The sequence below is a fragment of the Pantherophis guttatus genome, chromosome 3 (genome assembly GCF_059756535.1).
Source record: "Pantherophis guttatus breed Tessera chromosome 3, ASM5975653v1, whole genome shotgun sequence".
Lineage (NCBI taxonomy): Eukaryota > Metazoa > Chordata > Lepidosauria > Squamata > Colubridae > Pantherophis > Pantherophis guttatus.
In genome coordinates, this window is record NC_142065.1 from 15,910,969 (window position 1) to 15,936,187 (window position 25,219).

At 39.1% G+C, this 25,219-nt stretch overlaps 2 protein-coding genes across 2 annotated transcripts in view; one reads left to right on the forward strand and one right to left on the reverse strand.

Moving 5' to 3' along the window:
- LOC117674879 (piezo-type mechanosensitive ion channel component 2-like) overlaps nt 1-8,845 on the forward strand; it is a 67,738-nt gene extending 58,893 nt beyond the window's left edge. The window contains exons 44-48 of the mRNA XM_034433103.3: nt 4,353-4,522; nt 4,937-5,053; nt 5,427-5,506; nt 6,663-6,891; nt 8,153-8,845. Coding sequence (XP_034288994.2) covers nt 4,353-4,522; nt 4,937-5,053; nt 5,427-5,506; nt 6,663-6,891; nt 8,153-8,408 — 852 coding nt within the window. The 3' untranslated portion in view covers nt 8,409-8,845. The remainder of the gene's footprint in view (nt 1-4,352; nt 4,523-4,936; nt 5,054-5,426; nt 5,507-6,662; nt 6,892-8,152) is intronic.
- The window catches only part of NPEPL1 (aminopeptidase like 1), a 30,444-nt gene continuing 13,972 nt past the window's right edge, over nt 8,748-25,219 (reverse strand). Inside the window, exons 5-12 of the mRNA XM_034433104.3 lie at nt 23,703-23,784; nt 22,723-22,865; nt 22,227-22,304; nt 16,708-16,808; nt 15,657-15,780; nt 13,543-13,719; nt 12,667-12,777; nt 8,748-10,773 (exon numbers count right to left, since the gene is read on the reverse strand). Coding sequence (XP_034288995.1) covers nt 10,615-10,773; nt 12,667-12,777; nt 13,543-13,719; nt 15,657-15,780; nt 16,708-16,808; nt 22,227-22,304; nt 22,723-22,865; nt 23,703-23,784 — 975 coding nt within the window. The 3' untranslated portion in view covers nt 8,748-10,614. The remainder of the gene's footprint in view (nt 10,774-12,666; nt 12,778-13,542; nt 13,720-15,656; nt 15,781-16,707; nt 16,809-22,226; nt 22,305-22,722; nt 22,866-23,702; nt 23,785-25,219) is intronic.

A 25,219-nucleotide genomic window follows, 5' to 3' on the forward strand; every position in this document is an offset into this window, starting at 1 on the left:
CTTCAGGATTCTGGTATCTTGGCCCTTTCCAGTACTTCATTAAATGTTTCTAATAACAATTGTTCTAATGATTCTTGAAATGTTTTGTAAAATTCAGCGGGGATTCCATCTGGGCCTGGAATCTTATTATTTTTTGTTTTTGAATTGTTCTTTGTATCTCCAGTTTCGTTATTTCCTCATTTAATACCTCTTTTGTTAACTCTGATAATCTGGGAAGATTCCTTTGAATATCTTTCTCTTCTATTTTTTCTAAACTATACAATGTTTGAAAGTAATTTATTGCTATGTTTTTCTTTTTTTCTTCCTGGAGGTGCACCATCCCATCCTCATCGTCTAATTGTTTAATTTCTTTTCCCTTTCTTTTTTTAATTTATACGCCAACCGTCTTCTGTGTTTGTTGGCATTTTCAAAGTAATTTTGTTTAGCTGCTCTAATTTTTTGTGCTACTTCTTGGGTTATTAGTTGTAATTTGTGTATAATTAGCTCTTTTTTTACTTAAATTTCTTGGTTTTGGGGTTCTTTCTGTAATTTAGATTCTACTTTTGCTAATTTTCCTTGGAGCTCTGTAAATTGTTTCTTTTTGATTCTATTTTTCCTTATTGTGGATACTATCGATAGATCTCTTATATAGGCTTTCGTTGTGTCCCATAAATTTTGATCTTTTCATTCCAATTTTCTTTTAGAAACAGGTCTTATTCTTTTTTTTGTATATTGAATAAAATTCTTCTCTTTCACTATCCTTTGATTCATAGTCCATCTTCCTCTCCTCCTAACTTCTCCTTTCCAGCTGCTTTTTAATGGGTTGTGGTCTGCCCAGGAATTAGTTTCTATTTCTATTTTCACAATATCTTTCCCTGTTTCTAGATCCATCCAAGCCATATCAATCCTAGACCATGATTTTTGAGGATTTGAGAAGAAGGTATATTGGTTTTTTTGAGGGTTAATTTCTCTCCATATACCTTTTAAGTTAAATTCCTGGGCCAATTCAAAGAATGCAGATGGTAATATTTTCCTTTCATGATTTTTCTTTTTTCCGGTTCTATAATCTTTCTTTGGGTCTACCACCGCGTTAAAGTAGCCTACTATGCATACTTTATCCATCTCTAATTCTATTAATTTTTTGTGTAATTCTCTCTGATGTATGTTAGGTGCATAAATGACTACAATTAATATTCTTTTTTGTTTTATTGTTACTTCAATCATTAGTGTCCTTCCCTCATTATTTGCATTAATTTGTTTAATCTTTCCTTTATATAAACTGCTATCCCTCTTTTTTTTTGTTTCTGCCAATGCTATGAATAATTTTCCTATTTTAGGGGCTTTCAAAAAACTGCTTTTTCCTTTTGGGATGTGCACTTCTTGTAGGCATACAATTTCCATATTCATTTTTTGGAATTTAGTGATTATTTGTCTTGGCTTTATCGGTGCATTCAATCCATTTATGTTAATTGATATTAAATTCACCTCCTCTTCCATTAAATTTACTTATTTGTTCTTCCTGCTTCCTTTTTTTGTGTTGCCTCCCTTTGCTGTCTTGTTCCTACCCTCTCTCTGTACTGATTTCTAGTCTCTAACTGCTCTCTCGACCCTCGGTTTGATTCGTTTTTTTCTTGGCTCTTTGATTCTAGTTCCTCTCTACTATCTAGTTCTTCCCCAAAATTTTGTTCAAAAAATTCCTGAGCCTTTTCTACCGTATCTATTCTAATTTTTTTGTCTTCCCAGATTATCAGCATGCCTTCTGGTATTAACCATCGGAATATGATTCTATGGTTAATTAGTTTGGCAGAGAGGAATTGATAATTTCTCTGTTGATCACAAATTCTTTTGGGTAACTGCTTTAGTGTTATGATTTCTTTCCCTTTATACATCAATTTATCTTCTCTTGTCTTTCTGTAAATTTCATCACGAATTGATTTCTTTGTGAACCTAATATGAATTTCACATGATAGTCTGTGTCATTTTGTATAATTTGTATAGATTCGATATACCTCATCAATACTGTTCCCTAATTCCTGTCTATTTATATGCAGGAGCTCTGCTAGTAATTCCACCATGAGTTTATGTAGGTCCTCCTCTCTATTTTCTACCACATTTTGAAATCTTAAGCAATGGGAGAATCTCTCTAGCTCAAGATGTAATACTGTCTCTTCCAACTCCTTTCTCTCCATTGCCCATCTCTCTTCCACAGCTTCTAGTTTCTTTTCGGTTCTTTCTACTTTGGCCTCTACTATTTTTATTTTTTTGTTCATTATTTGCTATTGATTCCTGAATCTTTTCCATTCTGTCATCCAATTTCCTTATGTCTCCCTTCACCTCACACATATCCCCTTTCAGTTCTCCATGGTTGTTATTCATCATTTCCTGCATTTTCATCTTGACCTCTTGAATCATGTTCAGAGAGGTCTGCATGTTTTGTACGGCTGCTGGTGTTCCTAATTTTTCAGTAGATTGCATATCTGTTATTAATTTCTGCCCTGCAGGTGAAGCCGTCACAGGAGTTGTCTTTTTTACTGTTTTTGTGACAGTAGCTCTATTTGACATTTTAATTTTTTTGAGAGAGACTATTCTACAACACTGTATGTTTCTAAGATATTACTCCAGACTATATCTATACCACTTTCTATCTCTGATCTTTCTTCCTGAACTTAAATCAATATATAATACAAAATTTTCTGTAGTCTCAGTTCACAGTTAATTTCAAGTCAATAATATCAAAGGAGGAGTGAATATATTTTCTATTGTTAGAATAGTTAAATTATTAAGAAATGTCTAAAAAAAAAGGAAAGAAAAGGAAACAAGGAGAATCAACCAATAATTAAAGAATAGAGGTAAATCACATTAACTAAAAGATTATACGACTATATCTAGTTTTATTTATATTAAATCTTAACTATCAAGTTTCAGGGTTGTATTAAATATTAAATATTCAGTATAAAATACAAATCTCATAAAGATGTATTAAGATTCCATTACCAGTCAATATGCTTAATTTATTTAATATCTCCAATCACTGGATCTTCCTCCAATGTTGCGGGACCACCTTCTGCCACCAATAGCCTCCCACCGGCCAGTACGCTCCCACAGAGAGGGACTCCTCAGGGTGCCGTCAGCTAGGCAGTGTCGGCTGGCGACTCCCAGGGGGAGGGCCTTCTCTGTGGCAGCACCTGCCCTCTGGAACGATTTGCCCCCGGAGATACGGAGGATATCAGATCGCCGGACTTTTTGCTGCACCCTAAAAACTTTTCTCTTCCATCAGGCAGGGCTGGCGTGAACACCCCCCCCCCCGTTTTTGAGATATTAGATTTTTAATTGTTTTAGGGGTTTTAATTGTAAGGTTCTTAATTTTTCGGCCAAAGGATATAATTCTTTTAAATTTTTAACTTTTGTATTGGATGTTTTTTACTTGGCTGTGCACCGCCCTGAGTCCACCAGGAGAAGGGCAGTATACAAATTTAAATAAAATAAATAAAATAAATGTACCAATGTTCTTTCTTCCTCAGTCACGATCACAGTTCCCTTCCCCCCCCACTCCTATTCTCCCAGCTTAAAGATGGCAGCTTCCTCCATTTTGCCCAGTCACTGTCACTTCCTTCATCTCTATTTCCAAAGGCAATCCTTTGCTTTCTTCTTTCTCTGACCTGTTTACCATTTACACACACCTTCAGCACTTTCTCGCAGCTACAATCTCAGTTCCAACTTTCTATGTGATTTCCTCAACAGTCCAATCCACAATCCAATCCCTCTCAACACTGCTTGTAAAGCATTTTCACGCTCCGTCAGCCTTTCTTCCGCTCCCACCGCTAAGGCGCCACTTTTTACTCTTTGGAGACTCACTTTTTCCCCTCATCTGCAACCTCCTCAGTTTCACTGAGACAATTCGGATATTTCGCCACTTATAAAGCTCCTCTTGCCAATGCTTCTTGTTGTTTCTCACTATTCTGCTTATTTTATATTCAGGCCACCGCGTCTCCGGACCTGGCTCAGACAGCCGGTTTCTTCCACGTTGGATTCAGGGGGGTTCCACCCTCCGTGGTGGAGGATCGCCTTTCACTCCACCACCTCTGGGCTATCCCCTTTCACTCATTTTCCTCTTCAAGATTCTGCGTTGCCGTTATCAGCTTCCAGGCATGATAAATAGATAAATAGAAGAGAGAGAGAGAGAGAGACTTTTTTAAAGCAAGTTTGGTACTCTACCATATGTTGGAGTTGCAAATTTTGCGTTGGCTAGAAACCCTAAGCTTTGCAATTTCAATATTTTTAGAAGATTTTGGGTTGGAAATGACTTTATTGTAAAGTGTGATTTTTATATTGTGCTTTTAAAACTGTTTTAAAATTTATTTTATTTTCCCTAGTCTGCTTCGTACTTTATAGATGACTATAGCCCAGAGGACATTGTAATTGCTAAAATAAAAGGCAATGCCAGCCTGCTTTGGAGCATCAGTCCAGGGAATCGGAAAGCTATAATCGCAGAGCTTTCCAATTCCTCTGCAGTTTACGTCAACTTTCACTGGACTCTAACCAGGTAAAAGAAAAACAAAGAAATGTATTTTATGCATATATTGAAGCCGGCTAGTCCCTAGTTATGGCATTAATTTCCTTCCATTGTGGCCTAGTTTGCATGTTATATTAGGTCCTTTTAAAACCACAGATGACCCTAGCTGCAAACATCTTGAGGTGGTTTCCCAAATTCCACTGAGGCCAAAGCAATCATATTATGATGAACTTATAAGTGTAAATCAGACTTGTAACCCTCCTCTAAGGCAAATATTCCTTTCCAAAAAGGGGCACCCTTCTTAAATCCCTATTTGTTGTGCTTTCACAAATATGTACAGTCCAGAAAACATCACAAAGATGCATCAGACCTTCCCCAAGTGGCTTCTGTGATTTTTTTTTTTTAAAAAAATTAAGATTTTTGCTCATTTTCTTATGAAATCAGGAATGCTTCTATTGTGATGAATATTGAAGCATCTGGTGTACATACTGTGCGATATGGAGAGAAGGAAATAAGGGATCAAATCATTCACATGCTCTCTGGGACTCGGACTGAACCAATGTAGGTGGTATTTTTTGTTTTAGTCTCTATTTACAAGTCTACTGTGGCCAATAACCAGGAATGTCTGCAACAAGTCAAGGTGGTAATGCAATTGCATATCAAATAATGCAATGTCATTGTTAGACTTTTGGGGAAAGGCTATTTTTGTATTTCCATTGCTGAGGCTAGGAAGAAATGTTTGTGGGGTTTCAGATTCAAGTTTGCAATTGTTTTTCTGGCTCTAGGCACAATGTTTCTTGATCTGAATGGAGGAGATATGGTATTTTTGCTCCATTTAGGCAGTAAAATATGTAGGCTAGATCAGTGAGTTTAAAAAATTAGATTGGTTTGGAAGCTTGTAAAAATAACTGTTATTCTTTTTCCCTCTCTCAAGTGTTCTTCCTGGTATTCTACCAAAATATCTCAGAGCAACTTATGGGGCAGATGCTAAAATAGCAAATAACTTGAAAGTTGGTAAGTTCTATGATTGGCAGATTAAAATATGCTGTCTACTTTGAGATATTGCCTATAATGCTATTTCTAAACTGCTCTTAAACAACAGACAAATTTTATGACTATTGCTTGGCTGAGTAGAAGCTGGGAGAAGATACAAGGACTTTTTTATATTTAAAATCAAATACATATACACACCCATCATGGCTAGCTAGTTCCTATGTCTTGAAAAAAAAATTGAGTATTCTCTTTTAAAGTAGATTTTTAACCTTGTTTTGCTGCTATTTCACATCAGAATGAGCTATAATCGTTTGCTTGGATTGGTTATTGCAATGCATGAAAATCATAGTCAATGTTTAACATCTCATGTGAACTAGATCACTTTGGCTTAATTAACAAACCATGGTTAAAACAAATTATAAGTTGCAGTAGACTACATTTTTTCCCTGTGGTTTGAAGTGTTTGGTAATAATTGCACACAAATAGGGGAATGCCAGTATGCACTGGTTTTGACTGTAGAATCAGAAGATAGAAGATGTGAGTGTGCAAACCACTTTTGACTGTTCTTTTTTTTTTTTTTTAAATTTGATTTATATGCCGCCCTTCTCCAAAGACTCAGGGCGGCTTACAATGTGCTCAGCAATAGCCTTCATCCTTTTGTATATTTATACAAAGTCAGCTTATTGCCCCCACAAACTGGGTCCTCATTTCACCTACCTTAGAAAGGATGGAAGGCTGAGTCAACCTTGAGCCTTGGCGAGATTCGAACCCTGCAGTAATTGCAGGCAGCTGGTCTTAATAAGCTTAATAACAGGGTGCCTTAAACCCCTGTACTACCAAGGCTCTTTTTTTGACTGTTCATACATAATATTAAATCATCATTTTCAATTGAAGTTATAATGCCCTAAAAACCCTAATAAATGGTTTCACATATTCATATGAAAACAAAACAAAACAAAATAGACTCAATTATAGCTTAGTATTATACACAGCGTCAGTGTCTTTCAAATTTGGCAACTAAGTATGTTGACTTTAACTCCCAGAATTCCCCAGCCAGAACCCAGGTCTTTGCTCCCTGTCTTATTACAAGATGTAAATAGAATTGAGATCAGCACAGGCATGTGTTTTGTAATGAGGAAGAAAGTGTGGGAAGCAGAGACTAACTTGTTTTCAACAGTTCATTCCCAGAAGTTAGAAGACATTGATGCGTTGGCCTTCTTCAGAAATATAACCATAAAGCTGCAGCACTTGCCAGACAAGAAGTCTTCAAGTCATGTTACTGAATGGTGGATTGTTAAAGAGCAGACGCCTCTCTGTTTGGATAACAGATGCAGCAAGAATATGGAGATTATAATTTGTAACGATAAAGTTACTCCTTCTGGCCTGGGATATATCACTTCATATGGGTAAGGATAGTGAAGCCACTATTTCCTCTTCTGGCTCCCTAGTCAGCCATTGACAGAACTGGAGTTAAATGAACCTGAAGGCCACTAAGCTGAAGAAGTTGTCCTAGAGATTTAGAGAGTTTCCTTGGTAGTTGTTATAGCCCACATTTTACAATGTTTTTGAGGTAATCCTATCGGTGGTTGATTCAAACATGCAAAAGAGGTTGGCAACTTTCTCAGAAACTAGTGAGAACATCAACAAGAAGTCTCATTATGCCACCAATCTTACCTCCAGTGTTTTATTCATTCACAAACTGTAGCAAGCAAGCCTTAGAACTGCTCTAAGTTTCCCACTATGTACAATTTCAAGAAAGGAAGGAGGAGTGATCAGGCTTTTTAATTAGAATTGTTATTTTTATATTGTATTTTACACCAAACTGCTAGCTAATCTGTGATTAAAAAACAAGGGTTAACTTTAAATAATAAAAAATCTAGCCTCGGAAAGCCTTAGAATAGCTTTGCTTTAGAATAAAATCCTCTGGGAAAATCCTGTTTAGCAATTTAATGAACATAGCTTTTACTTATATTCACTAATAGGAAGCACTACATGATTGGTTTCATTCTATACTGGAACTCATCAGACATAAACAGCCAGATTTTATTCTGTGAGGTTTTAATACTCTACCAGGAATTGAACGCATGGACTGTCCCACTTTAAGATTTTATACAGCAACCATCCAATGTTGCAGGAAGAGATGCAGAATGGTATATAAAATCCATGATCCCTTAAGTTTCTGAGCAAATATGGGTGTTACATTATGCCATGTCTCTACATATAAGACTGTCTGATTAGTTCCAATACAGCATGAAATAGGTGACGCATTGCCTCCTGGCATCCCATACATTTTGTAAAAATAGGAAAATTTCTCCAAGGGGAAGCTAAAATCATGTAAACATGAGAACATGACCTAATGTAATATCCGTGTGTTTTTGCTTTGAGAGCTTAAGCAAGATGGACTGTATATATTATTTTGATACGGTTTTTGTGTCAGATTCAACTCTTGCATCAGGGTTAAGGTTTTCACTTGCCCAGGAAGGTCAGTAATTCAAAGGTAGGGTACACATACAAGTATACAAATTTGGGAACATATAAGAAACAGCTTGGGCTAAAGCAACCTGCCTTGGAAGATAAGTTCAGAGGGCCAGAAACAGGAAAATGCATTTCAAACCTTATACTACTCACTCTGAAAATAACCTTGGCTCTCTTTTCCCCAAACACCAGCATTATCGGTCTCTATATGTCATTTGTTATGGTTATTGGGAAATTCATCCGAGAATATTTCAGTGGCCTCTCGCATTCCATCATGTTCGAAGAGCTGCCCAATGTGGACCGCATCCTGAAACTGTGCACAGAAATCTTCTTGGCCAGAGAGGCTGGAGAATTGGAACTAGAAGAGCAGCTTTTTGCTAAACTCATCTTTCTGTACAGATCACCTGAAACGATGATCAAATGGACCAGAGAACGCAAGGAAAAATAAAAAGCAGCATGGAAGGGAGATTACTATTAAGGAACTCTACAACTCCCACTTGGGAGTTGGGCATCACTCCACAGGACATCAAGGCAATGTTGTTTTGGTGTATTGGATATTTAATCTGCATTATGGAGGTGTGCAACTACATGTGAGATTTAATATCCAGGGTGTGATATGTAGTTTTATATGTACAGAGATTGAATTCTATAATGCTGAATAATGATTTAGGCCAGGGGAAATCTTTAGTAAGTGGAAACTGTTCCTATGATACCCCCCCTTTAATTGTATGCAGCCTGATTTCAAATTACCAATTCAGTTCAACAGAGCAGTAAAATTAGCAATTAATTAGGAATTATGTCTTTAATTTGTCAAATAATTGTGGCATGAACAAAATGAAATGTTAACATAGGCATACAAATAAAATACAGTTTTGTATCCTGGGACTTTCTGTGTTGTCTCTTGCCCACTAAGATTTCCAGATGGTCATGTCCATGTTTAGTGGTAGATATTCCCATACAGTGGTCACAATCTTGTGTGTAGAACACAGAATAATGATTTTGCCCTAGGAAAACAAGAGTCTACCTGAAGGTTAAAAAGTTTTCTAAATAGTGACAGCACTTTAATAATAGAACCAATTCTCTATAAAGATAGTAACTCCCTTTTGCTGGATACATTCAAGCAGAGACTGAACATCTGTCATAGGTGCTATGATTCCTGCAGTGGATGCCTAATTGGATATCATGGTCATGGTAGTCCTAACTCATTGACACTAAGGTTTTAATGTTAGTAATGGGTTAAAAGATAGAGCAACCTTCCTAGCATGGTCCTACTTTAGGCCTTTGACACAAAAGCTATAATAAAAATGCATTAGTTCCAGCCAATCCAGCCCTTTGTTTCCAGAAAGGACTGGCCAACCAGAGGCCCAGTGGAGATTCCAAGAAGAGCAAGAGAGACTGCTTTTCTTGGAACCTCCATGGTTCCAATTGCTCTCATGACCTACTCATGAGACATTAACTGCTCCAGCTGCATTTAGCTGCCTTCCATCAATATAGCAATCTGTGTATCTTCCATAAATTTCTCTAACATCTTTGGAACACCTTCAGGGATTAGCCCCCCCCCCAAAAAAAACCCAAAACATTGTAAATCTGATTTTAAAACCCAAACAATGTTGAAACAAGAGAAGCTTTATTCTGATGTGGTTACTTCCCACAATGTTTAATTCTAAACATTGATGTAATTCATCAGCACAAGCATGTTAAGAACTTCATGGAGATGTGCACTGGGTCACACTGATAAAATAATCATGCAAGAAAAGCAAGTGGGGGAAATTTTTGTTTAAAGCCTATTTTTAAAGAAAGAGATTAAGGTCTCCATTAATGTCATGGGATACAGCAGAGCCCAAAGTGATTCTTATCCCAAGATTGCCACCTTACAACTTAAGCAGATGTTGGGCTTCACATTTCCCAGTGTGATGCAGGGTAAAAGAGTCATTGGTTCCTTCCAAATCGTCCCTCTCTAGTTCCTGCTCACCTACTTGCAGGGGACAAAAAAGCAGGTTGAGTTGTCCAAGAAGCAGGACAGAAGGGAATTGGAGTCCAGAGGCAGAATGGCTGGAAACAGAGTGCCTTTAACCATGAAGTATGCACTTGGTCACAACTTTAAGATCTGTGGACTTTAACTCTTAGAATTCTCCAGCCAGCCAGGCTGAAGTCTACACATTTTAAAGGTGCCCAGATTGAGAAACACTGGTCTAAACTGTATGGTGACAACTGCATTGTGTTTCCCCCTCTACTTTATATATTTTGAAAGACAAGGGGCTAAGGAAGCCCTGACAAGAGTGAGAATCCAGGAAACTAGCTAAAAAAGCTCTATAGGAAGTAAGAGGTCGAGCAGCTGTAATTAATAGGCTCAGATAGTTTTTGAAAGGGAAGAGATGAGAAACATTTCTAGGCCCTCCTCAACAAGGGCTGCAAGCTGTTACACATTTGCAAAAAACTAAAAAATAATGCAAACCATTCTTAGAAACCAGTAGGACTGGACTTTTCATTATCAGGGAAAACCAGAATACAAGCAACCACAACTTTTGTGTCTATTTTCTTTTACACTTGAAATGGCCATTTCTGACACATGCTATTTAAGATTTTAGGAAATTGATCAGTGCAAAGTGAGGTAATTCTGGCATGCCAGCTCCAAAATAGGGAGAGGAGGGGAATTAAACCAAACGCCGTCTCTTGCAATCTCTCCCCAAGTCGTCTTCTAAGGGGTCTCCGCTGCAGCCCAATGGTGAGACCATGTTCAGCAGAGGGTCTTCAGAGGCACGGCCAAAGAGTGACAGCAACAAAGCCACACCGTAGCCAGTGGCTCTTTCTCCCTAGAGGCAAACAAAAGGCATCTCAGATGACTAGCCTTTGATCCCAAACACACACACAAACACTAGGAGAAAGCTCGGAAAGCTGATGCCAAATGTCCATTCACACAAGTGGCTTGTTTGGGATTGGCTCAGGCTATTGTGTGAACCAAAACCACTTGGGTTTATTCAATAAATTCTAGTTATCCAAATGTAGCATAAAGTTTGCACACATGAATCTATAGTTACATTTAAAAAAAAGAAAAAATACAATAAAGCACATTTGTAGGCATCCTTTTTGTGACTGAACACAAGGTATTTTTTAAAAAAAAACATGTGATATTTAGGCTTGCAATAGAAGAAAATTCAGGCTACATAGATTTTGTCCTTTACGTTTTTAAGAGGAAAAGTGTAATTAATACTATAAGATGGTTGAGAGCCAACGTGGTCTAATGTTAAGGCACCAAACCAGGAAATGGTAAATTCTAATCCCACCTTAGACACACCACCAGCTGAGTGACCTTGGGCCAGTCACTCCCAGCCATTGGAAGAAACAATGGCAAGTGTCACTTTCGAAAATTGCCAAGTAAATTGAAGGGATTTGTTCAGGCAGTCAATAGGGATTGAAGCTGTCTTGAAGTTACTACCACAACCAAAATAATAATAATAATAAAATCTCAAAACATCTGGAGCACCACTTGAACACCATTGGCATTGACAAAAATCACCATCAGCTTCATCAATTGCAAAAGGCAGCTTTACTTGGAACAGATTACATCCTTTAACAACATGAAAAAAACATTTGCTATCCCAGGTCCTTGGGAAGGACTTGATAGATGGATAAAAATGCTAAATCCAGTCTAAACATCTGGCTGACTATATAATCAACCATAATAAGACAGTCAAATGATAGTTTGAAGAATTTTCTATTTAGTTCAACTTATATAAATTTGCTTGCTTTGCATCACAAACAAACAAAAAAAGAAACTTTACAGAAAAGGGTTCAAGGATAGATGTAAAGATCAACCACCTGCTTATTAAAAGAATTAAAATGCAGAAAGCAACTGTAACATCCACAATATTCCATTGAAGTTTTTTTTCTTATTGTAACTTGGGACTATTATTAGGAATTGTCACTGAAGAACAAACTATTGTTTAAATTCTTCCTAAAACTAATATAAAGAAACCCTACACATAACTCCCAGGAAGAATATTTTATAATATTTTGAAAGAATACAGCATGAGTGAGTTTGCTGAACCTTTAAAAGACATTCATGCGAACATCAGGGAAATTTTGAAGACTTTAAAGACTGATATAGGTAGTCCTTGTCTTACAAGGACTCATTCGTTCAGCAACTACTTGAAATCGTTAACAGCACTAAAAAGTGATTTACAACCAGACTTTGCACTTCTGACCAACATCCCCAGAGTTACATGATCATAATTCAGGCCCCTCCCCTCCCAGGAGTCCCCATGTAGCCCATTTTGGATGCAGCTAAGTACAGGGCGCGCACGGAGGCTTGGGGAGGGCGAAAAACGGGCCTATCGGAAGTTCAGGAAGGTCAGAAACGGGCCTGGAGCCTGGGGAGGCCGTTTCGCCCTCGCCCCCCGCCGTGGCTCACCATTGCCACACCCACCCAGCAACTGGGCAGAGAACCCCTTGCTAAAATTTTTGAAGCCCATCCCTAGACTGTATGTATTGATTAGATAAAAAGAATAGAAAAAACAAGTGGGAGAACAGTTACAGTGGGTATAACGTTAGAGGGGAAAAAAACCTCTGTGTTTGATCATAATTGAAAGCAACAAACATTTATGTAGCAGGAAGAAGTTTTTTTCAAGGACATAAATAACTGGGACAAAACTCCAGAGAGGAAGACATGCAGCACACAAAGCATTAAGAAAATCCTCTTTACTCACCGCATGGACGGGAGCTGCAATATCTATGTGGACCCAAACACCAGGCCAATCAAACCCGATGTGTGAAGCAATAAAAAGTCCAGCACAGGAGCTGGGAGAGTTATCTCGATCCTGAAGAAAAAAACACAACACAGGGGAGTTGCCTTTAGTTCAGTTCAGTCTGCTTTAGAACAGCAGTCCTGAGGACGTGGCCTGAGGGGAACCAGGCCACGTGAGTGTGATAGGCAAGTTGAACTGTGCACGCATGTGTGCCGGCCTGTTACTTGCGTGAGTTGAACTGCCTACGTGTGCACCGGCCCGCCGCTTGTGTGGCCTGGTTGCAAATAGGCCATGGTCCGGTAGTGGCCTGTGGCCTGGGGATTGCTTTAGAACATCAAATTTAAAACCGAGACATGGGTGTTTGCAGAGATGAGTAAATGATACTGCTGGGTGATGTTACCAGGCAAATGCAGTGATTTGCACACTGGGATTAGAGAACAGGAGTGTGCAATATCAGCATTTGCAGGGTGATGACATCATTCTGCCATCTCTGCAAATTTGCTATGGTTTCTAGAGCAGGTGCACAGAAGAATCCCATTTTCAGTGGTTGTTTCCGTTCAAAATCCTTCAGGCAGTGCAGTTGGAGATCCGGCATCTTTTTTCAAATCTCCCCCTCCCCTGCCTTTTTCCTGGTTGACCTTATACATAAAATAATCTGATTTTGAGGAGCTGTTAGCCCACACTAATAGAGGATGGATTAACAGTTATTTGCAGAGCTAACCATCTGAAAAAAAACAAAGCATGCTGTAAAAAAAGCAGAGGGCAGAAAACAGCCTGGCAGCTGACATGAGGCAAGGATTATAAATGGATAAATTATTATAAATCAAGCAAACCTACTGCCACTGAGTTCTTCATGTCGGCTACAGCTGAGGTAAATTCACTAAAATGGAGCTCTGGGCAATAGACGAGGGGGTGAACCAGATCACCACAGTTTCTGCCTGCTTTGATACAGGCCTGTTCCCACTCTTCGTTATTGGTGAGGACAGCCGCATGGTACTTCCCCGTGGCGATTCCCTAGAAGGGGTATAAGGGCAAAATGTAAAAGCAGAAGATATCTGAGTGTGTACTTAGAAGTGTTTCAGCAAGATGCCCCCCCCCCACCCCAATGCACTGGGATTAAGAGTTCCTCCTTTTTCAGATGCTGAAAATGTGATGGAGAGACAGAGAACGTATCTCTGAATCTTCTGCAACACTGAAAGGGTGCTGTAGGTAAATCAGGGTGTTCCTGAACTATTGGGGACCTAGGAAACATGGATTTAGATCAGTGGTGGGTTGCCCCCAGTTTGCACCAGTTCTATAGAACCGATAGTAAAACCGGCGGGAGGCTCCACCCACTGACCCTGACATCATGAAAATGCTTCTGCACATGCGTAGAAGCTTCTGCGCTTGTGCAGAAGAGCATGAGCGTGGCCCCGTTGCAAACCTGTAGTAAAGGTAAGTAGAACCCACCTCTGGTTTAGATCTTTGCTCCCTGAGAGTTGTAGAGAGTCAAGTAATAGCAATAGCACCTAGATTTATATACCGCTTCACAGCCCTCTCTAAGCGGTTTACAATGTCAGCATATTGCCCCCAACAATCTGGGTCCTCATTTTACCGACCTTGGAAGGCTGAGTCGACCTTGAGGCGGTGAGAATCGAACTCCTGACAATGAGCATTGAGTTCATGCAATACTGCATTCTTACCACTGTGCTACCATGGCTTTTATATCCTATGTTAAAGAACTAAAATAAATAAGCAGCATATAAATGTGTGTGTGGATACATACAAAGATACATAAATATATATATTTAATAAATACTGTTAATGTTGAGATGCTCTCTTGTTTCTTCACTAAGATACACTACAAGTAATCCTCAACTGACAACTGTTCACTTAGTGACTATTCAAAGTTAGAATGGAGCTCAAGAAAGTAATTTATGACCAGTCCTTGCACTTACAACCGCTGCAGTGCCTGCGATCATATGATTGTCATTTGCAACTGTCCCAGCTGGCTTCCAACAAGTAAAGTCAATGGGGAAGTCAGCAGAGAAGATTGCAAATTAGGATCTCATGATGTCTTGTTTAACAACTGCAGGGATTCACTTAACAAATGAGACAAAAATTTCAGCAAACTGGGAGTGTGGTCACATGGTGCCTCACTTAATGACCACATTGCTTCATGATGAATTTTCCAGTCCTAACTGTGGTTGTAAATTAAGGACTACTAGTAAGAACTCGATGTCATTCTGAATGACAGAATATGAATTATTACTTACAGTGCGAAATATACAACTAACAACTCCCCCCTGCCATTATTCTCTTGATATTAACCTTTGGTAACTTCAGCAATGTATGGCTGTGAAAGTTGGACCATAAGAAAGGCTGAGCGCCAAAGAATTGAGGCCTTTGAACTATGGTGCTGAAAAAGACTCCTGCGAGTCCCTTGGATTGCAAGGTGATCAAACCAGTCAGTCCTAGAAGAGATCAACCCTGACTGCTCTTTAGAAGGCCAGATCCTGAAGATGAAACTCAAATACTTTGGCCGCCTAATGGAAAGGAAGGACTCACTGGAGAAGAGCCTAATGCTGGGAAAGACTGAGGGCAAAAGAAGAAAGGGACGACAGAGAATGAGGTGGCTGGATGGAGTCACTGAAGCAATAGGCATGAGTTTAAATGGACTCCAGAGGATGGTAGAGGACAGGAAGGCCTGGAGGAACGTTGTCTATGGGGTCGCGATGGGTCGGGCATGACTTCGCAACTAACAACAACCAGATCAATGACAACTTTTTTTGCATTTGTGGAAGAACCTTAGCTTCAAGCTCTGGTGAGTCTCTCAGGAAGTTGAATCTATCCTTCTTCCCCTCAGAAGAGCTTTGTACCATCTCCCTTGAGTGGGGTGTCAAAAGGATCCCCCCAACAGCTTAAAGCAGAACAGAGGCGAGCAATGCTATTTATGTGTTCACCAACTGTACCTGAGCACCTGTGAGAGTGGCCATATCAAGAATGATGTCAGCCCCAAGGTCTTTGCAAGCATAGGAGACACCGTCGGCAAGTACCAGTCGCCCCTCAGCATCAGTATTGTTGATTTCCACAGTTCTTGGAAAGAGGCAAAAGGGGGATAACGGTTCATTTATACACAACTATCACCCAATGTAGTGTTAACTTTCCTACACTAATTCCATAGGCTTCCTTTCTTATGGTAAGCAATATAGTAGCGACAGAATATTTATTTATGAGATTTAGAGGTATTATTCTGGGCATTTTACATTAAAAATAGAAAACAGATTAAAAAGAAGAAAATCCCATGCATTTGGGCAAAGACATTCCCTCAAACAAATACATCATCAATAGGGCTTTGCAAACATCCTACCCCAAGCTTGGGAAAACAGTGAAATTGTTAAAAGATTTTCAGAACATCATTAGGGTGGCAACAGAGTGGTGCAGTGGCCTAGAGGTGGAGTTCTCGCCTCACAATCAGGAGGCTGTGAGTTCGATCCTAGGTAGAGGCAGTTATTTCTCTCTCTAGGCACAATGAGGATATATCTGCTGCGAACTCCGCACTGGCGACAAGAAGGGCATCCGGCCAGTAAACACTCAGCACCATTCAGTTGGCCCAACTCCACCCCGATGCGAGGGATTATGAGGTCTTTAAAAGACAAAAAAATAATAATAAATAAATAAAATAAAATAAAAATAGGGTGGCAACTATTTGGATCTATATGGTAATTTTGTTCGAGAGGACCTCCATTGAGAGGCATTGACGGCACCATTTGTTTAAAGGGACGTGGGCTCCTTCAATTATTTGTCCAAGTAGAAGCCAACTAGAAAAGGAAAATTTAAAGATTAATGTGGGAAAAAAAAGATTCCCAATCCTTCCTTTCCTTCCTTCCTTTATTCTGTTTTTCAATTGTGGTGAGTTCTGAAGGGACCTAACAAAATTAAATCATCACAAAATGAAAAATAGAAAGCAGATAGAAAATTTATTTAATGAAGCAGCAAAGATGGTGAGCGGATTAAACTTACTTTCCCGAGTAAAGAACATGGATGTCATCAGGTCTTGTTGCATTTGGTCCAACAGAATTCTCAGCCAAGCAAAACACAGCATGAAGATTGTCTTTAAAGCCCTGTTACAGGAAGAAAAAAGGAGACATCAAATGATGGATGAATGAGTTCAACCAGCACCTCTCTAGGAGACACAGGTCCCTCTCTTAGGTTTCTTTGTTCTTCATTTTTTCTTCTTTTAAAATTTGTTGCTTATTCACTTCACAACAGCTTTTGGAAACGGAAAGCATACAAATAAAGGAATGTAAAATGTCCATATACCACAACTGAAATATAGATATAAGCCTGTGCATTTTACAGTATCCCTAGCTCAAGCCATGCAAAAATGCTAGATAGCACCTTATACAAACAGAGTCACACACACATGCATGCAGACACATACTGCTCTCCAACTTACACGTTCAAATCCTTCACCCACTTCACAGTCTGTTTCTGTTGCTCCCCTCTGGGAGGTGGTTTCGAAGTATTTCTAACAGGACTACCAGATTCTGTAACAGCTTTGTTCCCTGTACCATCTGTCTGGTAAACTTGAAAGATTTGTTTTTTCTCGCCATGTACATGTATACATCCAAACTAGACTGTGTTGTTTCTCTGGGTCATATCTATGTGTCAGTGGTGGGTTTCAAATTTTTTTACTACCGGTTCTGTGGGTGTGGCTTGGTGGGCGTGGCATGGCTTGTAGGCGTGGCAGGGGAAGGACACTGTAAAATCTCCATTCCCACCTCACTCCAGGGGAAGGTTACTGCAAAATCCCCATTTCCTCCCGATCAGCTGGGACTTGGGAGGCAGATAATAGATGGGGGCGGGGCCAGTCAGAATTTTTACTACCGGTTCTCCGAACTACTAAAAATTTCCACTATTCTCCAGAACTGGTCAGAACCTGCTGAAACCCACCTCTGATATGTGTGTATGTGAGTATATGAATAATTTTTTGTCATGTTTATGTAGTATATATTGTAGGTGTTTACTCTTTGAGAGCTGTATGCAATTAAATCTCATTTTAATGTATGCTGGTTGGTGTACATTTAAAGTGACGATAAAGCTATTCTATTCTATTCTATTCTATTCTATTCTATTCTATTCTATTCTATTCTATTCTATTCTATTCTATTCTATTCTATTCTATTCTATTCTAATTCTAATTCTAATTCTATACTAGTCAATTCATACAACATAACAGTTAAAATTAAAAATAATAGGAAAAATTAACATACTACCAAAACAATACTAGAAATTAATATAAGCAAAACTTAAATATAGAAGACCTTAGATAAGAAAAGTTAAAACTGAATTGTTATCAAAAAAGTCCGTTTAAAAAAAAGAGCTGAATCTACCGAATTTGATTAACTTGAACCACTATCTTCCCCCCTTTTAAATGTAATGTTTAAAAAACCTGAAAGCATCTCCCTTATGTTTTCATTTGGCTTCAGTTGGAGAGATCTAAATAATTAGCCTTCACTTGAGGAGGTTCACTAGGGGCTGCTAACAATGCTTTTGATACAGCTTTTTCTAATGGAGATGCTGTTTAAAGCAATTGCCCAGGGAAATGCTAATTTAACATTTAAGTTATCTTCTGACCAACTTTCTTGGGTGGCCTACTGTTCATTAAATTACTGCAGAGAATGTGTTTACAGATCTGGATCCCTAAGCAGTTGGGATAAAGGACAAAGTGTATCAGAGTTGCCAGCAAGCTTCACAGCAATAGGATTTACAGTGGGAGTGAAATTTCTTCCGTATTTCTTTTTGGAAGAAAAAGTCTTCAATAAGACTTTGCCTGAGTATTCCAACACTTGTGTTTTCACTGTCTATTCCATCTACCTTCCATATCTGGGTGATAAATAAAAATCATGTAACATTCAATTTTATGCAATGACCAGCAACGAATAGGAAAACTGGAAAATTCTGAATCTGATTTTTTCCCGATTCAACTGAGTATGATTACAATCAGCATATTCGTCTCAGGATCCAGTCTGTCCCATTGAATCGTTTGATGTAAAAATATTGATTCTAGTCCTGTCTGGGGAATATTTGGGGGAAAAGAAATGAGGGTGACTGGCAATAAAACGTTATACAGCTTTGAAATGGTCAAACTTGACCAAGTGTAAAATATTTGGGTCTACATCTTTGTGACTTGTTTGGTTTTAGATGCAAACAAGGGATTTAGATGGGATTTAATTTCTGAAGTCAACATTTGTGCAGAAATCCCAGGAAGGTCAAATCTAGCAAAGAGAATAACCCCACTTTCATACATTCCCAAGCTGCGGCAGAATGAGGAAGATATGATGCTCTATGGGGTATCAAATTCAAGGCCCGGGGCCCAGATCTGACTCATGAGGTGCTTAGATCTGGTTTACAGGGCCGCCCTGGAAACAGTGAAGAACTGGCCCACGGTGCCTCTGCGAGAACTCAGGAGGGTTGCACTCTCTTTCACTGGCAGAGGGTTGCAGGAGGCCGTCGCAGCCAAAAATGGACCTCGGGATCCAGTTTTCACTGGCAGAGCGCTTGGGCCGCCACAGGCCGCCACAGGCGCCCGCGACACAAGTGATGTCGAGCTGACCATGCTCCCTGCCACGCCCCCCTCCTCCCCCCCGAGATCAAACACAACTCTGATGTGGCCCTCAATGAAATCGAGTTTGACACCCTGCTTTATGGAAGAGAAGGAGTTTAGTAGAAAGGCATGTGCCTTGTTGAAATCCCAAATTCAATCCCTTGGATTTCCATGTAGGATTGGGGAAAAAAAATCTTGTCTAAATCTGATACCGTGGCTCCTGCCAACCGACTAGCGAGATTAAGCTGGGTAGACTCAAGAGCTTGGTCCTAAAGATAAATTGAGATCAAGAGAAGGGAGCAGCTGGTGGCTTCCTTCCAACTTCGGATGTTGTTCCCAGGGGTTCCCAGCAGAGCCAGAAGTCAACAGAGTGATTTGTTGAATCTGACTTCAACTGAAGAACATACACAGCCAAGCTGAGGGCACAGTGACGATGAAAACAGCCGTTGCAAATCTTGAACATGCCTCTATTTGAATTCTAGGGGAAATGGAGCCTGGTAGCAAAGATTCTTCTTAATAGAAGGACCAAAATAATGAGCAAATCATAATCTGGCATATCTACCAGATTAGACTTCCTTACTCAGCACTTCAAATATGCTTTTTACTTCTATACTTCATACTTCTATATTCCATTACACAAGACTGGTCATTATCAGAGCTCAACCAAAAATGTCAGGCTTAAGATAAAAGAAATTTTCATTTTTTAGATGGGGGGAAAAATTAGGGTTTCCCTGTTGCAAGGTTGAAGTTTTGAAATGTAGAACTTTGGAAGCTCTCCTTTTTCTTTTTTTATAGACTTACTGATTGCCAAGTATGCACATACATTACTGAATGGATGCTATATTTTTGATGACATTACTTTAATTGCTGTGTTATTGTCATCTGGCTGAATTTGTGCATATACTGTACATGTACATGTATTGTATTGATTTACATTCCACTTGACTTTTTAGCCTGACTTTCTTTGTAAGCAGTTCCAAATGCCTCGTATGAAAAGAAAAAAGAAAAGCCATGCACATAGTATTTACAATTACAATAAAATCAAAATAAAATTGTACAGGGGATGCACAACTTTTCAAAATCTGTAGATTGCTCCAAAGATGTCCCAACTTTATCACAAGCATTTCAAAGTTAATGTGAAAGATAGCCTATATTGGAACTCTACTTGCAAAGTTCATTTAGAACTGTAAATATATGACTTGAATGAGATTTGGAGAATTGTGTGCATACATGCATGCAGGGTGGATAAAAATCAATGATTTTTTTTTAAAAAAATCAAAAAAATCAGATTTTTTTGATTTAAATCGGATTTTTTTTTATTTTTATCGAATTTATTTTAATAAAAAACTTTGGGGGTAAAAATCTATCGTAAGATAGTTTTCTATTTAAGATACATAAATAATTTAGTTTATTCAGCATGAAATGGAGCTTAATTATGTAGCATGAGGCTGTATATTCTGCAACACTGGGACTATCGGTGAGTCAACAATGGGTCAAAGGAGTAGCAGAGATGATAGTTGCTCTTTAAAAATTATGATTTAAATCGAGTTGATTTAAATCAAGCCTTTTTACTAGTGATTTAAATCATGATTTAAATCGTGATTTAAATCAACTCAATTTAAATCAAATCCATCCTGCATGCATGTACACAGAACTTGAGTACCCATGTTACTTCTAGCAAAAGCAGTTTCTTTACAATCTGAGGAAAGGGGATTATAGGCGGTTGTCAATTTACAGCCAAAATGGAGCCTGCTCTTTAACTTTTTTGTGGTGGTCATTAAGCAAACATCAGAGTTATTAAGCAAAACCCATTGTTTGCTATGGGTTTTTTTTTTTTTTTTGCCAAAAACTGGAAGTAAATGCTGCTTTTTGGCAAAAATGTCATTATCGGTGATCAAGTGATCATAGGATGCTGCAAATGGCTGTAAATGCAGGCCAGTTGCTGAGTGCCCAAAATGTCCTCTTGTGACCATGTGGTGGGGGGAGGGCACATTACAACTTCAGAATCAGATCGTACCTTTGGGGGGGCGGTCACTAAGCACTACTTGTAAGAGTGGAACCACTGAATCCCAAAAGTCTGGTAAGATTCACAGAAAGTACCGTATTTTTTGGAGTATAAGACACACCTCAGTTTTTGGGGAGGAAAATAAGAAAAAAAAAATTCTGCCTCTGCCTATCAGCATCCATCGGTATTCATCTGGCTAGCGTCCTGTCAGTGTGAGAGAGCTGAGGGCTGTTTGGAAACTGAAACAGTATTTGCTGTGTGAGCAACAAGGAAGGAGACAGCAAGGAGCCTGGGTGTGGCTTAGCTTTGCAGCTCTGAGTCTGTGCTAAAGCTGCAAACTATTCTGCTGCTCAAAACTAAAACTGAGACTCCTCTCCTCTGCTTGTGTTTTGCTTGGAAAAACCTGCTTTTGGTATGGTATATTTTACTTCATGTGTTATATTATATATAAAGAGAAGTTACTGAATCCTGCTGAATCAGTTGCTTGTTTGTGCTGTCTAGATGTGATTGCTGCTGCAAAATCTGAGTCCTTGCAGCAAATAGCAAACAGTCAGGTAAGCTTCAGCACATTATTGCAGCCTGATTCAGCACAAGCAGCTGATTGGCAGGTGGATCGGCCTCCCGGAATACCCCCAATCAGCTGTTCCAGACTGCAGGGATTGCCACAGACCATCACAGCCTCCGTGCCTCGTGTTTTTGGCTACATTCGATGTATAAGACACACCCAAATTTTCATCCTCTTTTACAGGGAGGGGGAAAGTGTGTTTTATACTCTGAAAAATATGGTATATTCATAACCTAAAAAAGCCCTTTTATGAGGCAGATAGGTGATTAAGAAACATGAAGTATAAATAAATAAATCTCATATAGCTTAACCATAGATAGTTAATTCCAACTATCTTCAGTGATCTGCAGAATTTCACTTACTTGTTTCACAGTGGCCTTGAAGGCACCCAAAATAGCAGCAGCCCCACCACAATCTCGTTTCATTCCAGGCATTGTTGTCTAGTGAAATAAAAGCAGAAATGAGAGCGTTTATCTCAAAGCCATTGAGGGCAAAGTATCCCTGACTAACAACTGTATGTCCTTCTTCTCAAAAGCGAAGTGCAACAAGTTCAGTGACACTTCCTCCAGCTCAAGGTAGCAGATGTGATCTAAAGACAATATTTCCATCTCTTCATTCCATGCTTATCTTTGCCTCTCCTTCCTTGTCAAAATTTAGTCTGAAATGGTAAGGATGTGTATAAAGCCTAATTTGTGATGCTGCTGCATATTTAACCAACTAATTAACTAATGCCAGTTAGTCATCAGTTATGTCTTCGGTTTAGATGTTGACGCATAGATGTAAGGGAAAGGAGAACATTTAACTCATGGATATTAGAATAAACTGCCAGGTCCTCCCAGAAACAGACTCTGAACTTACCTTTCCTTTGATGCTGAGTCCTCCAGTGTCATAGACAATGCCCTTTCCAACCCAGGCAATAGTCTGTGTGGCTCCTTCTGGGGTATGACTGAGTACAGCTAGAGCTGGTGGGTGAACAGCTGCTTTTCCAACCCCATAGATGCCTGGAGAAGAAGGAAGACTCTAAGAAATTATTCTTTCTCTCGCTTTCCCCCATCAGTCATGTGGTTCATTTTGCAACCATTTTGCTGAAAGCAATTTCAATCACTACACAAGGACTATCTGTACTTTAAGCACAATACCATCGTTCTACATAAGAGATGGGTAGAGGAACCTCTAAAACACATGGCAGGAGCTCAAACAGTTGCACAAAGTCTGTAACATCTTTGAGGTCCTCCCATGCTCCTCACTTTCCTACTTCTAAAGTTTGTTCTACAAGCCTTAAATTTCTGAACAGCATCTGACAAAGTTTAAGGATTATGTCTAGAACAATGACCAATCAAGTCTTATTTTTTTTTTATTTTTTTGCAAGATCCAAATCATTAGAGGATTTTGAAGAAGCAGGATAAAAGAGCATTGATGCTTTTGAAATTTTGTGCTGAAGACTCTTGAGAATCCCATGGTAGATAAGAAAACAAACAAATGGATCACTGAACCAATCAAACCACTGGAATTCCTGGACCGAGTTGTAAGTAGCTGTTTAAGGGGTCCATTGTAACTTTGAAAGGTCACCAAGCAAGGACTACCTATAGATTGACTTGACGTTACATAATTAATCAATGACTTTGATCAACAGAAGGAGGAAGGGGTTAAAATCATAGATGCCAGTCTTCCCTAATCTGGTGTTCTCCAACTAGGCTAGGACTACAGTTTTCATCCAGCACAGCAAACTCTTAAGAACTCTAGTGCCATCTGAGAAAGGCCGAGTTAAGAAACAGTTCTCTAGGGTATAGGAGAGGAGAAAGAAAGAAAGACAAATAATTTTTACTGCTTTGACTGACCTCCAAATCCTTTCTCTTTTAGTTCTTCATTTTGAAAAATAGTTGGCACAATCCCCAAATCCTTTCCCACTTTTCTGATTTCCTTCCAAAAAGAAAGAGAGAAAGAAAGAAAGAATGCATCACTTGATCATCATCAAATGACCAATCACTTTCAACAATGTTGAAAACACAAAACCACACTGTAAAAAGTCCAACATTTAAGCTATGTCATTGCAACTCTCTGGCCCAGGAGTCAGCAACCTGCGGCTCTGGAGCCACATGTGGCTCTTTCACCCCTCTGCTGCGGCTCCCTGTCACTCAAAATATGCATCACAACCACCAATGTGCGACACCCGCCAGCACGCGATTTATTGAGCTTTTCAACCCCTGGTAGGCCAACCATGGATGAATCCAAGAAAAGAAAAGTTTCAGAAGAAAACAGAACGTTAAATTCAACTACATATGCTAGTTTTGTGACCGCTCAAGAAATAGTCAGGCACGGGAAAGGTTTTGTGGCTCCCGGTGTTTTCTTTTCTGTGGGAAACAGGTCCAAATGGCTCTTGGAGTGTTTAAGGTTGCAGACCCCTGCTCTGGCCTTACATACCCACTTCCCCATGGTCCTTATTACAGGGTGTCTTTGGAAGAGTTCTCTCGCCTGAAAGCAGCTTTATCCTTCTACCTTATTTATCATCTACTTCCTGTATTTCACTCTTAGATGTCATTTTGTTGCAAAGCCAAGAACTTGTGAGTTGCTGCTGATCCATTATAGTCCACTATAGTCCCCACTCTCTCACACTTCCGAGAGGAAAAGTGAGCAAGCGAATCGAAGTGGGGTGACAGCCAGTTTGGTAAAGGGATTAAGGCACTAGGCTAGAAATCGGGAGACTGTGAGTTCTAGTCCCGCCTTATTATTTATAAAAATAATAAAAGTGGGATAAAAATAAATGAATAAAATCAAGATAAATCAATCAATCAACCGGCAATGGTTTTTATTTATTATATTTTTTAAAACCCGCCTTCATTAATTTTACACTTATTTCAAGGCAGCGAAGAAACCCTTCCTCCTCCTATTTTCCCCATAACTGGGCTGAGAGTGAGTGACTGGCCCAAAGACACTCAGCCAGCTTTCATACTGGCCTAACTCCCCTTTTAAATTTTTAAATCGTTTAATTTGTTTTATAAATTGGGTGTTTTAAATTCGTTTTCGGCCAAAATATTTAATAATTTTAATGGATTTTTAATGTTTGTATTATCTGTATTTTATCTTGGCTGTTCACCGCCCTGAGTCCTTCGGGAGTAGGGCAGTATAGAAATTTGATAAAATAAATAAATAAATAAATAAATACCTAAGGGATTAGAATTCATGGCCTCCTGGTTTCTAAACCAGCACTTTAACCATTAACAGTAACAGAGTTGGAAGGGACCTTGGAGGTCATTTAGTCCAACCCCCTGCTCACGCAGGAGACCTGTGAGGGATTCGAACTGCCGAACTGCTGACCTTTCTGATCGACAAGCTCAGTGTCTTAGCCACTGAGCCA